At 33.8% G+C, this 20,276-nt stretch overlaps 1 protein-coding gene across 4 annotated transcripts in view; it reads right to left on the bottom strand.

Annotated features, from left to right (window-relative positions):
* Nucleotides 1-11,583: 11,583 nt before the first annotated feature.
* The window catches only part of LOC143226068 (uncharacterized), a 101,816-nt gene continuing 93,123 nt past the window's right edge, over nt 11,584-20,276 (bottom strand). For all 4 annotated transcript variants that reach the window (XM_076456518.1, XM_076456534.1, XM_076456526.1 and 1 more), the window contains 2 exons: nt 20,073-20,157; nt 11,584-12,199 (listed from right to left, as the gene is read on the bottom strand). In XM_076456518.1, coding sequence (XP_076312633.1) covers nt 12,146-12,199; nt 20,073-20,157 — 139 coding nt within the window. In that variant the 3' untranslated portion in view covers nt 11,584-12,145. The remainder of the gene's footprint in view (nt 12,200-20,072; nt 20,158-20,276) is intronic.

The raw sequence follows: 20,276 nt of genomic DNA, 5'->3' as shown, positions 1-20,276 counted from the left end.
AGCAAAATGTTTTTTCACACCGACAGTCTGATCACTGCTGCAAGCTTCATTTCCTTCAGAGCTGGGCCCGGCATGGCCTAGCGGGTAAGGCGTGCGACTCGTAATCCGAGGGTCGCGGGTTCGCGCCCGCGTCGCGCTAAACATGCTCGCCCTCCCAGCCGTGGGGGTGTATAATGTGACGGTCAATCCCACTATTCGTTGGTAAAAGAGTAGCCCAAGAGTTGGCGGTGGGTGGTGATGACTAGCTGCCTTCCCTCTAGTCTTACACTGCTAAATTAGGGACGGCTAGCACAGATAGCCCTTGAGTAGCTTTGTGCGAAATTCCAAAACAAACAAACAATCCTTCAGAGCTGTCTTATATTTTGAAAGTGGATTTCCCACCATCAGTTGATGTTGTTGCTTTGACCTTCTTTTGAAAAAACAACTATATATCTAAATGCTTAGATATCAACTCCTATCTGATCTAGGAGTTGTCATGATCTCAATTCAAACACATGGGATTTCCACTTTGATACAGACCATATGTTGGTTTGACAAAAGTCAGGTTTTCTCTGATTACTGTTTGTGTACCACGGGCAAAATCAAACATGTAGCATAAGAAATGAAAATAAAAGAAATCATTAGCACAGTTGAGTGTTATATTTTTTTAAATTTCATTTGTTAGTTATATCCCTGAAATCATAAAAATACATATATAAAGAAAATATAGATTACAGTCAGTGGTAGGTTTTAAAGACGTTTCTTGTTTCTTCAACTCGCTAGGGGGCACCTCTGGTCATTTGTCATCGTTAATAGCATGGATGGCGGTAAAAACCATGAAAATCCCAAAACGTGAGCAAAATAAATAAAGGAAAACCATCCAAGACCAACAAATTATTATTTTTTGCCACTGTGGCAAAACCAACACTAGATTTTTTAGACATAGGCTGTTTCATTTCGCCAATGGCGATGTGGCTAATGGCTAGTGGAAGCCTAGCTACTTGTAACTTCACACAAGGTTGTTCAAAAAATGGAGCAATTCCATGAATGTAAAATTAACAAGAAACATGCATAATGATATTTCAATATCTTTGATAGTTGGAATAATCAGGAACCATAATTTTTATTGGTTTATTGTTTTCATGCAGCTAATCAATTTAATCATATTTTTGATTGATTAAATGCTTTATGTGACACTGATTAATGCTCTTTGACGGCTGATTATACAGATTATTAGAGTTAATTGCCTATCCACATTTGACAACTGTGATGAAAGGAAAACTATTAAAGACATTATTAGTTATACATTAAACAGTGTAACTAGATAATGTATGATTTCTTGCAAAATAAAATGAAATTCATATTTCCTATCGTGAGATCCAAAGATTTTCAAACTTATCTTTTTCTTTTTGGTTAAATATTGGTGTTTATACTCAGTGTAACCTGAGTTTCTACTTCCATTTTAATCTACAATAGTTACTAGAAATGTTACAACTCATTTTTTTTTAATGCCAGGTGTGTTTTAAACTACTTGAAAGTTAGTCAAATGTTATGCATGTTTATAGCAGCTATATAAAAATCTTGAATTATACATCTTTAAAGAAAATTTAATACTTTAACTTAATCACTTAATCACAAATAACGCATTTGATATAAGTAGCATTTCATTGTAGCTCAGTAAGTAAAATTTTTGACATACAAAATTACTTCCACGTATCAGCCCCCAAACATAATCTCCCATTATGTTTTCGTTTTCCGCTCCTTGGTAGCAGCGTTCAAAGTTCAATATATCTTAGTGGAAGCGCTCGCCTTTCTCCTCTGAGTATGCTCCCATTCTCTCCTTGAATTTATCAAGATGAGCATCAAGGATATGGACTTTCAGGGACATCCTGCAGCCCATTTTGCTGTAGTTATTTTCGGCCTCGTGATTGCCCAAGAAGTCCCGAACCACAGCGACAAAGATGCTCCAAGCTTTTTTTTCCTTTCCTTTCGAGTTTCTTGGGGAATTTTGTGCACTCCAGGATCATCTTTATTTGTGGTCCAAAGCCTCTTTGGATAGGTTTATGTGTTTACTTAGGCAGCTGGAACTAAAGTGAAGTTCTAGAATTTTCTAAAAAGGTTCTTGAAAATTCTTGCAAGTTCTACAACATTCTAGAAAGTTCTTGTAAGTTCGAGAAGTTTCTCTATCAGCTACTCGGCACTGAATCTACCTGGAATGTTCTGGAAAATGGGTAAATTTGAAAATTCCATTACCCAGGTCACAAAAGCAAAATTTGAAGAGAAAAATAGGTCTTTTCCATTTACTTTAGGCATAAGCAATTGGGTAATAACACTTTCTGCCCAGGAACAAGAAAAAGTAAAAATATTGATACATAGTGCTATTTAAAGTAACTGAACTACCTACGAGAAATCATTTCATTTTTGAAGCTAGGATAGATGACTTTAAATGTAATGAAGAAGTATTAGTTGAACCTACAAGGTTTAATAACGTTGTTAGAAAAGTATTGATATATATTTGTAGGAGAATGAGACTCTTATGGTCGTAAATATAAAGTTAAATACGGAATAGTGGTGAATGACCATAAACCTATAGCGCAGAGACCAGATGGAAAGCATTCTAATGTAGATACTCTGAGTAGAATTAGAGTAGGGAATACTGAAGCTGAATTAAAAGATTATTATTAACAAAATAAAAGTAAAAACAGAAAATGAAAACAAGTTAGAATTAATTTGGGATTTAGATCATGTGATTAATAAACAAAAGAAAGATGAGTTGATAAATAACTTACAAAAAGTATTACAGGAAGAAGACAGAATACACGTTAGAATCAGATATGTAAAAGAATTGATAACGACAGGTCATTACAGACAGTTGTAACACATAGTTTAAAATTATGAAAATATATCACATATCATTTTCAGTGCATTTATCGTTTGCAAAACCATACAGTAGAATTAATAAAAGGTTAATTTGGTTAACTTTTCAAAAAGACATTAAAGATTATTGCAATTTATGCATTGAGAGTCAAAGACGAAAGTTCGCACTTTAAGAACACCCTCTTACAAGGAATGTTAAGTTTAACCATGTCTTTTTCAATTAGTAGCTATTGATATCTTAGGTCCATTGCCTACATTCCATGCAAGGAATAAATAAGTGTTAGTAGTCGCAGATTACTTAACTAGATTTCCAGAGGCAATACGCTTGCCTGATAAAAAAGCAGAAACAATGGGTAAAGCATTTGTAGATAACATAGTAGCTAGACAAGGTATACCACAGAATTTACTGACAGTTAAAGGTATTAACTTCGTTTCTATGTTAATGAAGGAAGTTTGGAAGTTGTTAGATGTTACAAAAATTGAAACCATTCAGCTGCTAATTGATTAGTAGAAAGACTCAATATAACTTTGTTAGATATATACATATTATAAAATGAGGCACAGAGCAAGTGAATGCAAGGCTTTGGTTTGATTTGTTTGTTTTGAATTACCTGCAAAGCAAAACAAGGGCTATCTGCACTAATCCTCCCTAATTTAGCACTGTAAGACTAGAGGGAAAGAAGCTAGTCACCACCACCCATCGCCAACTCTTGGACTAATATTTTACCAAGGAATAGTGGGATTGACCATTACATTATAACGTCCACATGGTTGAAAGGGCGAGCATGTTTGGTGTGACGGGGATTCGAACCTGCGGCCCTCGGATTACGAGTCCAGTGCCTTATCCATCTGACCATGGCGGGCCTGAGTGCAAGGCAGTCACCAACCAGCAACAGCAGCAATCTCAACAGAAAGCAGAGATGCTATACTTGTTATAGAATGGTACAGTGAGAAATTCTGCAATCCTGTGCAACGGATTTATTGTTATACGTTTATTATAATACCTATGCTTGTTTTTATATAGTTTTCTTTTTGCAAGTGACATATATTCTTAACTGTATATTGCGCAAGTCCCGCCTGTTCTCGAAACTTGTAGCGGTTCTTGAAAGTGAAAAATCAATAATACTCGTTTGACGAAAGCACGCGAGAATTTTGCTGAAATTTCTACAAACTCATATGATTCTTATAAAAGGCGGCTAGCCTAGAGACAGGTACAGTCACTAGGCTTAGGAAGTTATAATTGTGATTAACTTCTATTAATCAGAAAACTACAGCATTGGACCAGGAACGTTATAGATTGCGAATATTAAAAACCGTACAAGTTCAGTGAATTAATTCAGAGGTTAGAATTTCTGGGAGGACATTAAATATCTTTGCTGTAAGGAATCAGCTTGTACCCGGTATGAGGCCAATCAAGAAACAGCAGCAAGCTACATTAAGTGAGGTGCAACAAAATCAATCAGAATTAACTGGCTCGGCGTGGAGTTAGATCATAGATAAAATATTTAGTTCTAGACCGAATATAAGACTGTGTTATCCGTAAGTTTGTAAAACTGTTGTATATAAACCATCATTTGTAATAACTAAATAGTAGCCGTTATTTAAAATTATATTTTTTATGTTTGAATATTAAGATACATTTGTGTTAGAAAAGAAAATTGTGTGTATCAATCTTGGTGGCAAATAAGATAAATTTAATACACATTAACATTTAATTAACTACTACGCTTGAATTAAAATTCCGGTTATTTGAAGTAGTAATACGTAACGTACATAATGTGATAAAAACGGAGACTCTTCTGAAATAAAATTATAATAAGTAACACGTATTATGAGACATTGAGTGCAGCGGTAAGAACCAGTCTTGTATCTATTCGAATACCAGATGATGGGCAAAATACATCTTTGCGTGCTGATTGATGGAACAATGAAAAGGTTTTCCATAGCAAAAATAAAGGTGGAGTCTTCAAATTATGTAGGAGATCTCGAGGCCATTGTATGGAGACACTCATCTATGACTTGGTGACTGATATGAGGTATATACAGTCATCAAAAAAAGTAAGCAAGACAGAAACTTGTAGACAGTGCCAGAGAGAAAGCCAAGGAGAAAAAAGGGGAAAGGGACTTTAAAAAAGAAGACTAGAAGGGAGCGCTGTATCAAATATATCAAAGCAGTAATACTGAGAAAGTTAAATGGATCATATTATCAACAGAATACTGGAATAAAGTGTTAAAGCTATCTCATGAGTTAATTGGAGAAAAGAAGATAGTAGGCAAAATTACAAGAAATTTCCATTGGCTGAGGGTCATCAGAAATATGACCAGATTCTGCAAGTCATGTGACATATGTCAAAGGAGAATATCTAGAGGGAGGGTAACCAAGATGCCAGAGGTGAGATATCTTTTGTACAAAAGCCATTCAGCAAAGTAGCTGTGAAGTTGATTGTACCACTAGCATCTGTATCTTAGAACTTCAGCTGGTATGTGCTGACAGTAGTTGACTATGAGACATGTTATCCAGAATCTATAATACTGCTGAAGATAGAGATGTAGAGTAGCAGAAGCCCTCCTGGATTTGTTCTGTAGAGTAGATCTACCAAAAAATATTGAGTGAAAGAGGGACCCACTTTATTTCAAAACTGAGGTGTAGACTCACCAACACAAGGCAATTATTTACCATCCCATACAACCCCAGATATAATGGACTTTGTGAGAGTCATTAGAGGCTTAAAGAGCATGTTAAAGAAGATGTGCAAGGAAAGACCACATGATTGGGACAGGTACCTACAGACAGTATTATTTGCTTACCAAGAAGTTCTACAAGCGAGTACAGGACTTTTACCCAATGCTGTACAGTAGACAACACATGGTATGATGCAAATATTGAAAGAACTACTGACAGGAGAAGAAGAGACACATACCATTATGTGTTAGACTTCAGAAACCAACTGGAGAAGACCTATCAACTTACTCAAGAGAGTTTGTATGCAAGCTCAAGACAGTCAGAAGAACTTCTATGACAATAACATTAAGGATAGAATGCCTTGGTTCTGTTACCTATGTATAACAACAAACTCACCCTGGGGTGAAAAGGACCTTTTGAAGTACAGAAAGTAGTCATCATATGAATTGTAAAGTAAAAGTGGATAGAAAGACCAAAATCTACCATACAAATAAGTTGAAAAGGTATTTTGAGAAAAAATAAGACCTAACATGTGCAGCTATTGAGGCTCAGATGGGCAATGATGTTATGACATCATAGACACAGAACCAAAAGACAGTGGCTCTGTCAAAGATGAAGACCTAATAGAGCTAAAACCATTTGGTGAAGATAAGACTACAATGACATCAAGAAAAGTGAAAGAGAAGGACATCTTAAGTCACTTCTACATAGACTTCTTGAAGAGAAATCTTATGATAAGGTTAAACTTTGAACCTATGGGCAACCCAGAAGCTATCATGGCAAACCTAGATGATGCCACGTTCTTAATCCACATTCCTCACTGAGTTTCCAACTGACCAACACCTTAATAGCCATGTTGCCCCTCATTGCCATACTATGACCCAGACCAATTCCTTTTACTACTTTCTGATTGTTAAGCAAACAGTGCCTAGCCCCAGTAGGAAAGAAATAGGGTTGAGAAATGGCTAAATTAGTTAGTACACATATAAGATTACTCAGGTTAAGGTAATACAAACACTTGCTTTTGGTCACTACAGCTCATAATGTTTATATTGTCCTTCTTGAGTTTGTCTACAAGTTTAGTAATTACTCTGGAGTGATTTACAGTTTTACTACCTCCCTTCTAGTACACTCACTGCTTGCATTTTCATGAATCTTGTAGTGCACCAATGTTAACAAATAGCTGAATCTGTATCATTGAAAATATTAAATTTAAACAAAGTAAAACACTTGATACACCAAGTTATATTTGTTATGAAATTTAAAACCAATGTCTGTGAATTTCACATCCTGCTGGTAATATCATGTACTCAAGCAATTCATTTCCATCAATCAAAATATTTTGCATTACTCTTACCAAAAAGACAACAGACGAAACTGCATTTTCTCTCAGATGTTGTGTCTCTCTAATTTTTCTTTTTCTACTGAAATTCACTTCCTGCTGAATGTTTCATTGTTGAAACTAAAACATTCTCTCACAAATATTAATGAAAATAACAGGTATATTGCACCTTCAAATCCTTTATTTCCATTCATATGTGGCTTTATAGTTTTGTCCATTATGTAACAGATCAGTTCACGTATGACCACAGATATGTATCTATTCATATACTTGTATTTCTGTATACATCCATCTCTATTACATTATTAGCTTAAAATAAAGGGTCCCTGTTAGGGATGCCAATGTAATGACCTAAAACAAACAAACCAGAATTACCATCAGGGTTGAACAACAACAAACAAAAACTGTTTTAAAAGAGCAACCACAAATATCCAAAATGAAACTTTCAAACAGTTGGAGCATAAAGTTTCCCATCGAAAATGTACTTAATAAATACATGTCTTGTTAGGACTTGACACTGTCATTAATGAACAATACAACATACATATCAAGGTTAATAATTAATTTCATCAAGAAAATAATATAAAAAACAAACCAGGAGAAGAAAACACCCAAGTCCAAAATAGCAATATTCTGTACTTAAACAATTACAAGATCAACAACAGTGACTGAGTAACAATCAGCAATAACATTTTAGCTGTGCTTCATAAATTAACTTGTTGAAGCTCATGTCAGGGCTGTTATTCAGTTGTGAGACCAAGATTACATCTCATATGTGACTAGCTTTTGTCATAGATTTAAATAATATATTTCACCCCTAGGAGAACTGGTGTCAGTTTCATAATTCATACATACGTACTCAAAACTGCTGCAATCAGATAGTAGATAAGTTAGTACTTTAATGCAACCAAAATTAATTGCTAAGCTAAACAAAAAAGAAATAATATATGAACAGTAAACATAACCATAACAAAAAGAAAAATCAGAACTTGCTATCTCAGACCACAAGCTTTTATGTGACTCTGGACTACTGGCCCAGCTTGTTAGAGAAGAAGATGAGGTCCTGTACCAGTAGTATGGAATCAAGAAGTTTCATGCTGCTGACACATACGAAAACCAAACAAAGTTTACACTTGGTATGTTCATTCCTTTGCCATTTTATCACAGCACCTATTTTACTGTATGGCAGCTTCATAGTTGTTGAAGTGCAAACTCACACATTTCAATCAACAAAAACCTTTTCACTGCTCAAAATATTCTTGCACTTGTGAAAAATCCCTTTTTGGTATAAGACCATACGTGACATTTACACAGAGCAAAACTCACACAAACATGAGTATATTCTATGAAAAACCTTTTAATCTCTATTCAGATGTATGAAATGCTATAATGTTATAGATAAGTGTTCATCCCAGTTGGGTTAGCAAATTTTAGCAAACATATGTTTCACACTCTGCATCACCTTACAGATCATAAGGTAAAGTGTACATCTTCACAACATCCAACACTTTGCATGACAATGTGTGAAAAACTTTGAACAGTTGATAGGTGTTGGCTTATTTTTTTAAAATAAATGACCAACATGTACAGGTGACTTCATTCTATCTCCTGGGGGGTGGAACACCAATATTTAGGGGTATTCTCTGCAGAGAAATATCAACAATTTTGTAGTAGAGTTTACTTTTTTTGGTAGACTTTTTATTTGGGTGACACACACAATACAGTGTTGACAACAAGGCTGAGCATCCTAACCTAAATGTAACCAGAACCACCACTGAATGTTAGCATAATTGCAAGTAACATCTTGATGTTCTATGGTTTTTGAATTGTGCAGAATATAGAGCAAGTCTTGCCACAGAGTGATAAGGACATCTAACTGCAGCACAGGCTGAGAATCAAGGATTGTTGGTTGATAGTAATATTACAGCACACCTTTTTGTATTTATAACTGTTTGTACAAGTACCATTAGTTGGTTAGGTGAATCCATGGTACATTACCTAACCTTAGCCAGTCAAGTTTTACTATGCTATGCAGCAAAGAGTGTCCATGTTAGATCTAGGTTGTTCATTTACTCTTCTCAAAGCTCCTGAAACATTAATTATGGAATAAATCTACAAGTAGAATCTCCAAATATATGATTTAGTGTTAGTATGGCAAAATGAAGTCAACTCCCACACTGTGTACACAATCAGGACATCAAATGAACAGACGTTGCAGGGCTAGGTGGTAAAATATGATTAAATAATGCTCCTACAATGTTACTATCTAGTGTGTTATCATCCATTCAGGGGAGGAGGATAAAGTACATAGATTACTTGAACAATGCATTTTCTAGCAGGTAAGTAGTGCCAAACATGTTTTGCAAAGATAACTCCAAATAGACCTTTCTTTATTGTTCAGTATCTGCATTCAGGAGATTTAAGCATATGACTAGTCTACATAATTATATACTCAATCTTGACCTGCAATTGCAATGACACTGTTTCTATTCCAGCATCACTAGCACAGTTTCTAGCAGAAACTCACAATCTTGCTGTGGATAAGCTAACACTAGGGTTTCTATAAGAGAAAAGTTCAGTAAATGGAATGTTTGCACACATTCATCATTCCATCTGAAGTGCATCTCCCTTTTAATAAATGCTGTAATGTTGAAGTTATCTTGGAAGAGTTGCCCTCAACTGACAGTTATACAATTTGAAATCAAGGAAACTGTGGATTACACAGACCAAATGGCATTATATAAAGTCTGTGTAGACCCCATCTTGTGTTAAAAGGAGTCTCAGGTCTGGTCTCATTGTCTAACTTGAAAGGTTTAATGTACAAACCTACAGACCCCTTACATATGCTCCTTGTAATGGAACTTATCTTAATCACCTATCTAAAATCAGTACAGAATCTTGGTGTACCTTCCTTTCTTCTGACATTTACCACTGGAGAACACAATGTACTCTCCAAAAGTCTTGTGATCCAATTCTTTAACATCTTTTGTAACTCAGCTCTGGCAACATCCATAGTGCTTTGTAAAAGCCTGCAAGTCATTTGTATCTATGTGATGTCATTTGTACCATTCAGCCATATGGTGAAATAAATATATTGAAATATTCCAATAACAACTCACAGAGGTCCTGCCACAAAAGATTTGTAATATTTACTGAATGTTTGATAAATTTCTTAAAGATACAAAAATATATTAAATGTTATAATATGGAAACTGACAATTACTTTGTGGTTATAAGATTGGTTACATCAACCTAACTTGCATAGAAAGAATTAACAAAACACAATCAGAATAACTACAGAAGAAAGTTCAATTTACCTGAACTGGTTGAGTTTTAAGTTAATAAAATAAACAGACTAAACATGTTGTATTAAGTGGAAAACAATCTTTATTGATAGTGAAAACAATAATAACATATATACTTGTGTTGGACATAGGACGGTCACGTGCTACAGGATCAATGAATCAAAAAGTTTTCTTTCCTTCAGAAGATTTTCTGTCCAATGACAACTCAGAAAGATAGAAAATATAGTGAATCAAACTTTCCTTACTTAAGAAGAAACACTGAATTTACCCGTGAAGACTAGTGATACCAAATGACTAGTGCTCATTCAGCAAATTAAAGATCATATAGCCTTTAGATGTCATCTATTCAGTCAGCAAAGGATAGTGCTGTTACTAACGTTCTTGCACAATATGCCACACTACAGTAAAGTCTCCTTGGGGCAGATCAAGTATTGTATCTGGAGAACAATAGAGAGAGAAAGGAAATAGAATAAAATCAAATGAATGGTTTTCTCGACCACATGTCTATGTGATAGCTACAAAGACCCAGAGCAAAGAAACAATTTGAACTAAAAACAATAAAACCAGATTAAAGAAATATAATAAGCTTATATAATCAAAACTCAACAGTATTCAATTCCCTTTTAAAGGTTCAGACTCATATACTGATTTAGAAAAACAAGACTCAATCAACCTTTTCACAGCTAATCAGGTATCACCATTCTTTTAAAGCCTTCTCTCAGGACTGCTTTACTACTGCCTGTAGATACAGAACGCTTCTCAATTAACCCCTCAGAGTCCAAAATGTCTTCTCCGAAACATACATAAAGTAGGAGCAGTCCACATGATTTTTTACAATACCTTTAATTTTTTTAAAGTACATGTGCATCCAGTCCCTGACACAAAAAATAAATTAATTGATTAGAAGTGATTTTACTGATGTATATTTTTATTTCAGACATAGAAAAATATTATTGCTTTAATTTCTCATACTTTTGCAATTTTGTCTGATTACACAAAAGCATTTCACTGAATTCTTAATTTGTATCTCTGTGGATCTTATGATCCTAACTCATTGCAATAAAGTTGAAGAAGTAGGATGCTACAACGTATACTTGCATATCTGAATGTAAGATATTTTTAATATCACTTCAAGCATAAAGGCACAATAACTTATAAACCATGTCATTAACTGATCATTTTTGTAAACTGCCATAATGAAAAAAAACTACCATTATAAGTTATTATAAATTTCAAGTCTTTAATTTTATTTTTAGAAAGTTTCTTATCCTGATTTAGTTTACGAGTATGTCAAGTTGATAACTGGGGATAAAAAGCTTGTAATTGGAAAAGATTTCCAACACTCTGGTAATTATTATTTTTCCATTATAAGTTTAGGTTAATTTGAGGAAATCAAGTTTGCTTAAATAACTTTTTTTTATTATTTCCAGCAGATGAATGAACAAACCATATTGTATGAATGAAATCACATGTAATAAATACTAAAAATAAATATACGGTTTGGCACCTTCTTAGAACAAATCTATGTAAAATATTAAAAGACAAAATATGTAAAAGAAAATTCAGTATCAGAAAAAATATATGTTATTAAAATTAACTAACAGTCCATAAATCTTTTATCCACTAAACATTTCTAAATCATTGTTTTAAATCTGAAAGATAACAAAATACATAGTCACTAAAAACATTTAGGTGTTATTTTCTTTTCTACTTGAAAAAATCCAAACTATTTAAATATTTCAATTTAACAGCACTGAATCACTAAAGTCAGAACATATTAAATCTGTTTTAGAGCTACATATAACAGCTTAAACAATGTTGGATAAATTTTAACAAGTGAGATGAAATAGCAGTAATTGATAATGGTCTTTAAAATTTCTGAAGAAAGCTGTTTAATGTCCTATATCTTTGATTTTGGGCTTAGAAAATATTATCTTTGGCTTTAAGAATAAAGTTACTTTAGAGATCTTGTTCTGTTATACTTTGCTCCAAGTACTCCTGATAAAGATGATGCTGAAATGAGAAAAAAAAATACTGCTTATAGAAAAGACAAACTAATTTATCATAAAATAAATTAAAATAACAAAATCTTAAATGCATTTTACTGCATAAGTAGCAAAATATTCAATATTTTGAAATACCTCATAAGTGGTAAAGTCTTTTATTCTCAAAGAGAAAATTATTCTGAATGTCTTTACAAACTCACTGAATTCATTGACCAAAAATATATAGATACATATCATCCTACAGTAAAGTAATTCATTACTACATTTCTAATATAGTTTTTAAATTTTAACTTTTCATTGGGTAAGCATTTTTACAGAATGGAGTAAAAAATATGAAAAAGATCACATCTTTGTAGGCTTTAATTTTTTCAACAGAATATGCATGCAAACACATCCTATGTTTTCTACAAGCTTTAGTGATATAGGGATTTTCAATTTTTTTCATTTACCTAGTTTCTTTGCAGTTTAAGCATAAACATGTGGTCCCCAAAATAATTGCAGTTTCTTTATATTTTTGTTCTTTATAGTAGATAACATTTATTTTGATCAAGAGGATTTTGCAATAACAAATAGCATCTATGTTGAGAAGATCACCAATTAGCTGAAATAAAGATGTCTGTATATTACAGATAACCACTGCTGTAAAAGAACAAGGGTCACAAGGTAACACTGTTGACTAGACAAAGAAACCAAGTTTACCTGTTGAATTCAAGAGTGCTTTCTTTGTTTAGTTCTATTAGAAGATCTTGGAGAAAAAAAAAACTGAGATCAAAATGTTTTGGTTCAGGAGAAAACAATTCTGAAAGAGTGAAAGCTATGGGGCTAAACACCAACTAAAAAATAACTGACTGTGATTCTGCCTGTGAAAATACATACACTGCATTTCTTTTTGTTTAGTAACAGAGACTGTGTTTGTTTCATTAAAAACTTATTCAGCCTTATTATTTCACACTCAAGTTTTCAAGTATAGACTATTTTAAAAAATTCCTATTAACCATGTGGTTATTAACAAATCTATCTTTGATACTTGTGCACAAGTCACTTCACCTGAAAATACCAAAAGTAGATAGGAAGGAGAAATTTTAGTTCTGAGACAAGTATCTATTACAGAGTTTCTGTCTTGACAATGTGTGTACTTGCCCTTGCTGAACCTCTTTAGTCAAATATAAAGGAAAACTTTTAAAATGAGAATGATTTATTATACATACAGAAGTAATCATGGCCAAGAGGAAGAATTTAGCAGACAAATATAACTGCAGAAAAGATGTGTTGAGCCCAGGAGAAGCCATTTAATGGACTAAGGCTTTTGCCCATGATATGAAGATCCATGAAATTGGTCAGTTTTTTAATTGCAGACACAGGGATATTTGTTTATTTCCAGATTACCCATATCATTGGAGCAGACAATATCCCTAAACATTGGTCTCAGCAGAAGAGGGTCATCAAGGTGGAATGATGCCTGATAAATTCAGTACCATGTGGAGGAAGTCTATACAGAATTTTTAGGTTGTTGCCAGTAAGAACAACCCAATCCCAGCTCTAATCTAAACCAGTATCAACTAGTGGATAAAGGCTATATGTGTCATTGGTGGATGACCTCTACTAATCAAAGTTGTTTCCTGAGCAGGTGAGACAACAAGGACCCATAAGAGAAGACCATAAAGCATATGGTGATGCTCCTTTCAGAAATGAAAGGTTCATACAAACAACAACACTTTGCTGCAGCTACACAGGTCTCCAGTGAAAGAAAAGTGCTATGCAGGTCTGTCCATAGGGTAGATACCATAGCAAGATACTCTGGAGTAAATGCTATAAAAAGGTTTGTTCATAAGATACATGATGCTGCAAGGTCTACCCACAGGATAAATGCTGTAGTCATGGATGATTGTTCTATACATCATAAGAAGAGTATAGTGTTTGCTTTCTTTGTGGACTAATGGAGTACAGGTGAAAAAAGTGCCCATACTTTTCTGAACAGGAGAAAAAGCAAACATATCTGTTTCAACCACTGGATTGGCAGATGCCATCCAAATCATAATGCTAATACCCTGCCAAGTAGCAAAGTAAACAATGTTATGGGTACTGGATATCAAATCAGTAAGTTCAAAATGATCAGTGATGATCAGCAGATAAGGTGGTTAACACTTCATAAAACTGATGCAATCCAAGTCAGGCTTGGCTTTTGACTTGTGCCAAAATGTTTAATGGTAAGTCCAGCTTTGTCAGATTAGGGTGGAGCTTCCTACATGATTATAAAGGTACAAAAGCAAGAGATTGAGTTCCTGGTAGACACAAGAGAATCAAGGACACCTGGTGGATCTCATGGTATTTCAAGCCCTTGAAGTGAGACCATCAATATGGCCAATAAATTTGATTTTTTTCTGACAAATGGTGATGGATTAGAAGTTAGAGGAGAGATGGATCTATAACTCAGTATAGGTGTTGCTCACAGAATGAAGGTAGTTATTACCAATCTCAGATATGGAATTAAAATCATGGAGATGAACGTACTGTTATATCTGTTTGTTCTGTCTGTGTAAAGGGTGAGCTGATGCTTAACAGAAAAGTAATCAAATACTGACCACATTTAGCCCAGGAACAGTGAATTTCATAAGTGTATATAGTGGAGGGAATAACAGTACCTCCATGTTCACATCTGGTACTCTGGTTTAATCCAAATGAAGTATAATACATCTGTAGCAAGTATTATGCTTATAAAGGTCACATGAGATAAACTGCTTTCCTGTCCAAAATGCAAGCAGCACTGGCTGAGTTATACATCTGGAAAGGAATTATTCAAAATGTTTCTTTGTAATTATGGACAACTGGCTATCAAGCTTGATGATGAAATCAGTTGTAGGTACAGAGATAAAGGTGCTAATGGTAATGGTAGGGTTGTGTCTGTTGCACCATAACCATAAGCAAATATGAAGATACGAACACACCTGACATCATTTATTGAGGATTATGCTGACAACTTGGAACAATGCAGTGAAAACAGTGATTTGTTTGAAAAATACACAAATGACCCAGTACCATATTGACATAGTTTACAGTAACCACTATGTTGGCTTCCTTGAAGCACTAAAAGTGTTGTAAGCATAAATGTATAAAGAATGCTAGAAAATGGAGTTATAAATCTTTAGACAGGGTTTGTTCATCTTCACGGTAACTCATGTTGATGGCTTTCATTTAACACACTAGAAAAATCCTGTTGCTTCAACAACTTAGGTCTGCATAAAGATACTGGCTAGTTGAAATGGATGATGAAAGTAGGTCTAACACTGCTTCTAGCAAAAGAGAACACTTGTCTAAATTCTGTATCATGCCATTTAAATTTTGCAGTACACCAGCTACTTTCAAGTAGCTGATGGAAGTTATGCTCTAGTGAATGCAACAGGAGAGATGTCTGCTCTACAAAGACAATGTTGTGGTTCTTGGCTGCACTTTTGAGTCCAGGTCTGAGAAGATGGTATTTAAGTAGATGCAAAAAACAGACCTGAAACTGAAAGCAAGAAAATATTTGCTCATAAGCACAGAGGCAGAGTTTATTGGTTACATTACAGGAAGGATGAAGTCTTGATAGAACAAGCTGAGACAGCTGCAATTAGAGATTAGCCGAAACCTACGACAAAGCAAGAAGTATGTAGTTTTTTATGCTTTTAATCATATATAGACAATTGGTTGTCAACTTCTCAAAAATAATTGTATCATTGGCAGTTCTCACTCAAATTTATAAACATTTTGGATGGAGTGAGAAATGTTATCAAGCATTCCAATCCCTAAATCTTGTGATAGTGGATGTTCCAGTGCTCATTTATCCCTGTCAAAATTGTGAGTTTTATTGGATGCTGATGCCAGCAATATTGGGTCACAGTAGTATTACTGTAGTTGTAAGACAGAGTAAAATGTGTAATTACATATGCTAGTTAGATATTCAAGACTCACAGATTAGGTTGCTGTATATTAAAGATATAGCTGTTTGCAGTGGTTGTCTATGTAAAGCACTAATGCCATAACTATTATGGTATCAAGTTTATAATTAGGAAGTATAACGTTTCAATGAATTGAATGATAGCATATTGGATAATGATATCACAATAATATAGCTGCTATATATTTAGTTCACAACACAGAAACATTAACAAAATATCTTGTAGAATGATAAGACTTTGTCAATTCATGAACTGGACACTATTTGGGAGTTGAAAGCATGGCCAATTCCATGAGAGTAAATGTTGAAAAAGAATACTCTGCTGGCCAATGGATGCCAAAGTAAACACTTCAAAAGTTCCAGACTGAGCAACTGAAGGACCCTTATCTACAATGTGTACTTCTTGCTGTCCATCAAGGTCAAGCCCAACCAACACTAGTAGAAGAGTGTAGTATAGATACCCATAACCTATGGCACCTGTAAGAGCAGTAATAAGTCCAAGAAGATATGCTGCACCAAACCATGATGTGTGATGCTCTTACAGTACTGTGGTTAATAGTCTTAAGAGTAAGTGGCAAAGAATACTCCATGATTTGTGCAGCTGGAGGGTACCAAGGCATAAAACTGTACTAGTGCTAACATTGTTCTTCTGGCTACAAGTGAGTTGGAATCTTCAGCACTAGTGTGAGTGCTGTACAATGTGTGCCTTGAAAGGAAAAATCAGCCAGACAGGGCACATGTCAACAAAGAACTGGGGAATCTCCTCAACAGATGATAGCACTAGATATCACTAGTCTACTCCCAGAGACTGCTATAGATCATTAATACATTCTCATTATCATTGGCTATTTTACAAAATGAGCCAAAGCTTAATCCTTTCCTCAATACGTTAACAGAGACCATTATAATGAATTCATATCATAAATTGAAGTCCATATGTATCAGGGAACAAACATCAACAGCTAACTGTTCACTAAGTCCAATATTATAGTTTGACAGAATGAGTAACACATATTACCAAGAAAATGCATGAAAAATTTGTAGACCCCAATGAAACCAACTAGGATGAACAATTGTCACATGTGATGATGGCAAAGTAAGCAATAGAACAGAAATCTACAAGCTGTTCACCAAACCTGCTCATATTTGGATAGGAAGCAATGCTAACTGTGATTGTTATGTATGTTCCTCCATCACAAGTTTTCCAGTGTCCCCAAGAGTATGTAAAGGGTTGATGCATACATTAATTCACCCAACAACAACTGAGAATGCCAGCACATCGATAGAAGAAGAGATATGATTGGACACTGAAAAAAATGAATGTTCTAATGTGGTAACTGTTGTACAAGCCAACAATATAGGAGCAACTTAAGTCCAACAAGATTAGTCCACACTAAACACTCCAGTATGTTGGTCTTATAACATATCAGCTACAGTGTACACACTACACACAAAAACATATGAAGCACATTTATTAAAAAAGATTCATACTTTGTTTAGAAAAAATTAAAAATACAGTTTCACAGATGTTTTTTCATAAGCACAGTACAGAAAATATCTGAACTTTATCATACTGAAATATTAATGATTTGGTAAAATTATCAGTATTACATGAAATTCACAGATAATGGCTTAGATACAAATCTATTCAATAATGCAGTTTGAAACATTTTTAATGAACTAACAGTTTTACTTTATACTTTTTTAACATTGTCTCATTACAGAATACAGTTTTTAACCATGAAAATGCTCCCAGTAAATGTAAAGGGGAAAATGGAAGGTTCCACCTGCATGGGGGAAACATTGTATTTCATGTTAAAACTGTTAAACAATTTTAAGCAGAAGAAAGTATCTAAGAAAAGACAATGAAAGCACTGGAAAAGGCTAACAGTCAAAGAAGACCTTAGTATCAAATAACTTGAGCCAACCTCACTTTGTAAGAGCCTGTTGAAGCCTTGACCCCATTCCTTTCTTACCTGATTCAGGCACTGTCTATGTGACTACTAGATCATAGTATAGGAAAGAAGCCAGACTGGAGAATGTGGAGTGTGCATTACCATTGTCTTGCAAAAATAACAGAGAGTAGCACAGCCACAAAGTGGAAGCAGGTTACAATGATTGTTAGATGTGAAGAACATATGATAATTATTAAAAGGTTTTATTCTGCCTTTTGTTTTTTATATTTCTGGTTCTGTGATTAACCTTGTTGGACTCTTATTAAAGTGTAAAGGGTATCTTTGCATTTTGGTTATTTCTTTTCTTATTTTTAGTTAGTCTTTTTCATTTTTATGTACTTGTGCATTGATATTGTAAATTTAAACAATTATATTTGTATTCTGTGTTAAAAGGTGTTTCATGTACTTGAGTGTTAAAGGACTGTTTTATTTTTGTATTGTGTTATGTACTATTTATCAATTTAAAGTAAGTGACAGTTTTAGCACTCATGGTCCAGCAAACAGTTGCTTTATTTCTTTGTTTATCACATAAAGTCTGCTCTCTCCAAGAGAATATCATAGTAACAAATAGCATTTGTGTAAAACAAATCACTAACTGTAATATCCTTTACTGGCCAAACTGATGATCTCTGTATGTTATAGTTGACCAACATTGTGAGAGAACTAGAAACAGAAATTACTCCTTGAATTAAACTTACTTTTTTAGTTCAGTTCTATCAGGAGGTTTTGGAGAAAAAAACTATATGTGAGAAAATTGTGTCTTGGTTATGAAGAGATCAATCCTGATAGAGTGAAAGCTGTGGGACTAAACACCACCTAATAGATCACACACTGTTGTCTTGTCCACATGAGCACATATGCTTCATTTTCTTCTTTTTATGTAATAAGATTGCACTTGTTTTATTTAAAACTTGCCCAGTATCACTAATTTATAAACTAAAAACTCAGATAAGTTTCAAATACAGAATCTTTTACAAATTTCTTGGTAACTGTTGTTATTTTTGAATCTTGTAATACTTGTGCAAAAATCAGTTTTAACTGTTTAAAAAATACCACAAGCTTATTTAACATCAGATTAATATTTTGTTTTCCTTTCTTAAAATTCAAAGTTGTGGTTTATATAGGTAATGTATAGTGAGATTTACATTAGCAGACCAAACCAATCATAAAGAAGTTAGCCATTGGATGAAGTTAATATTTGTGAACTCTGGTGTGAAACATATGAAGATTATTATTATTATGTCAAAACATTTTCTCATTTACCAAATATATCTATATTTGAAAAAATAAGCAAGTAAGATAAGCTTATTTTCAATCACTAAGAATATGTGAAATTTTATTTTAGTCAGTTGCAACTGAATCTTCAAAGCACATGGTATATTTAGGTAAAATTAATTTTTAAACAACTTCTGGGATTTAGAGATCTACTGATTTTTTTTTCAATTTTTCTCTTTAAAAACTTCTAATACCATGTTTATTAAACAATTAGTTTTGCAAATATTTTCCATTTCTTTATGAATTAAATGACCCCATAGATTCAGTCATAGCCATCCTTAATTCAGAAATTCTGACAAAAATTTGGTTACAGCTTAACAAATAGTGAAACTGATGGTCACATTTATAGTTTACCTGCAGCTGAAAGTGTGAAGTGTGTTCCACAACATATCATACACAAGTTGATCTGGAGTCTGGTATGTTGATGAGTAAATTTCTGAACTTGATTAATTTATTTTTCACTTCAAGCATTATAAAAGCTCATCAGTAATAATGTATATTTATCTTACAGGCCTTTCTTCTACTTCTCCCTTCATGCAAATTAAAATGGATTCATCTCTGCATACACTGTTATAATACTCACACCATAGTACACCATTGGGTTATTGCCAACATAATTAAAAACAAATGATTACATTACCCTAATAGTACTAGTTATAAGTTTGTCATTTCACATAAAAACAAGGCCAATATGGTATCCACCCATATCTACTTACTTTTTTATCTTTAACAATATTTTGAACATAATCTCTTTTCTCCAGTAAATTTCTCCTGTCTTTTCGGTTCATTGTTGGTTTTAACCTTTGGAAAAAAAAAGATTAATATATCTAAAAAATTAAAAATTCAAAGCATACATTGCTTATCATGCTAGAAGTTAGTAAACTAATTGTTAAATTTCTCTACTTATTTTATCTTTCTTT

The sequence above is a fragment of the Tachypleus tridentatus genome, chromosome 1, assembly GCF_004210375.1.
Source record: "Tachypleus tridentatus isolate NWPU-2018 chromosome 1, ASM421037v1, whole genome shotgun sequence".
Taxonomy (NCBI): Eukaryota; Metazoa; Arthropoda; class Merostomata; order Xiphosura; family Limulidae; genus Tachypleus; species Tachypleus tridentatus.
This window is presented reverse-complemented; position numbering and strand designations above follow the sequence as displayed.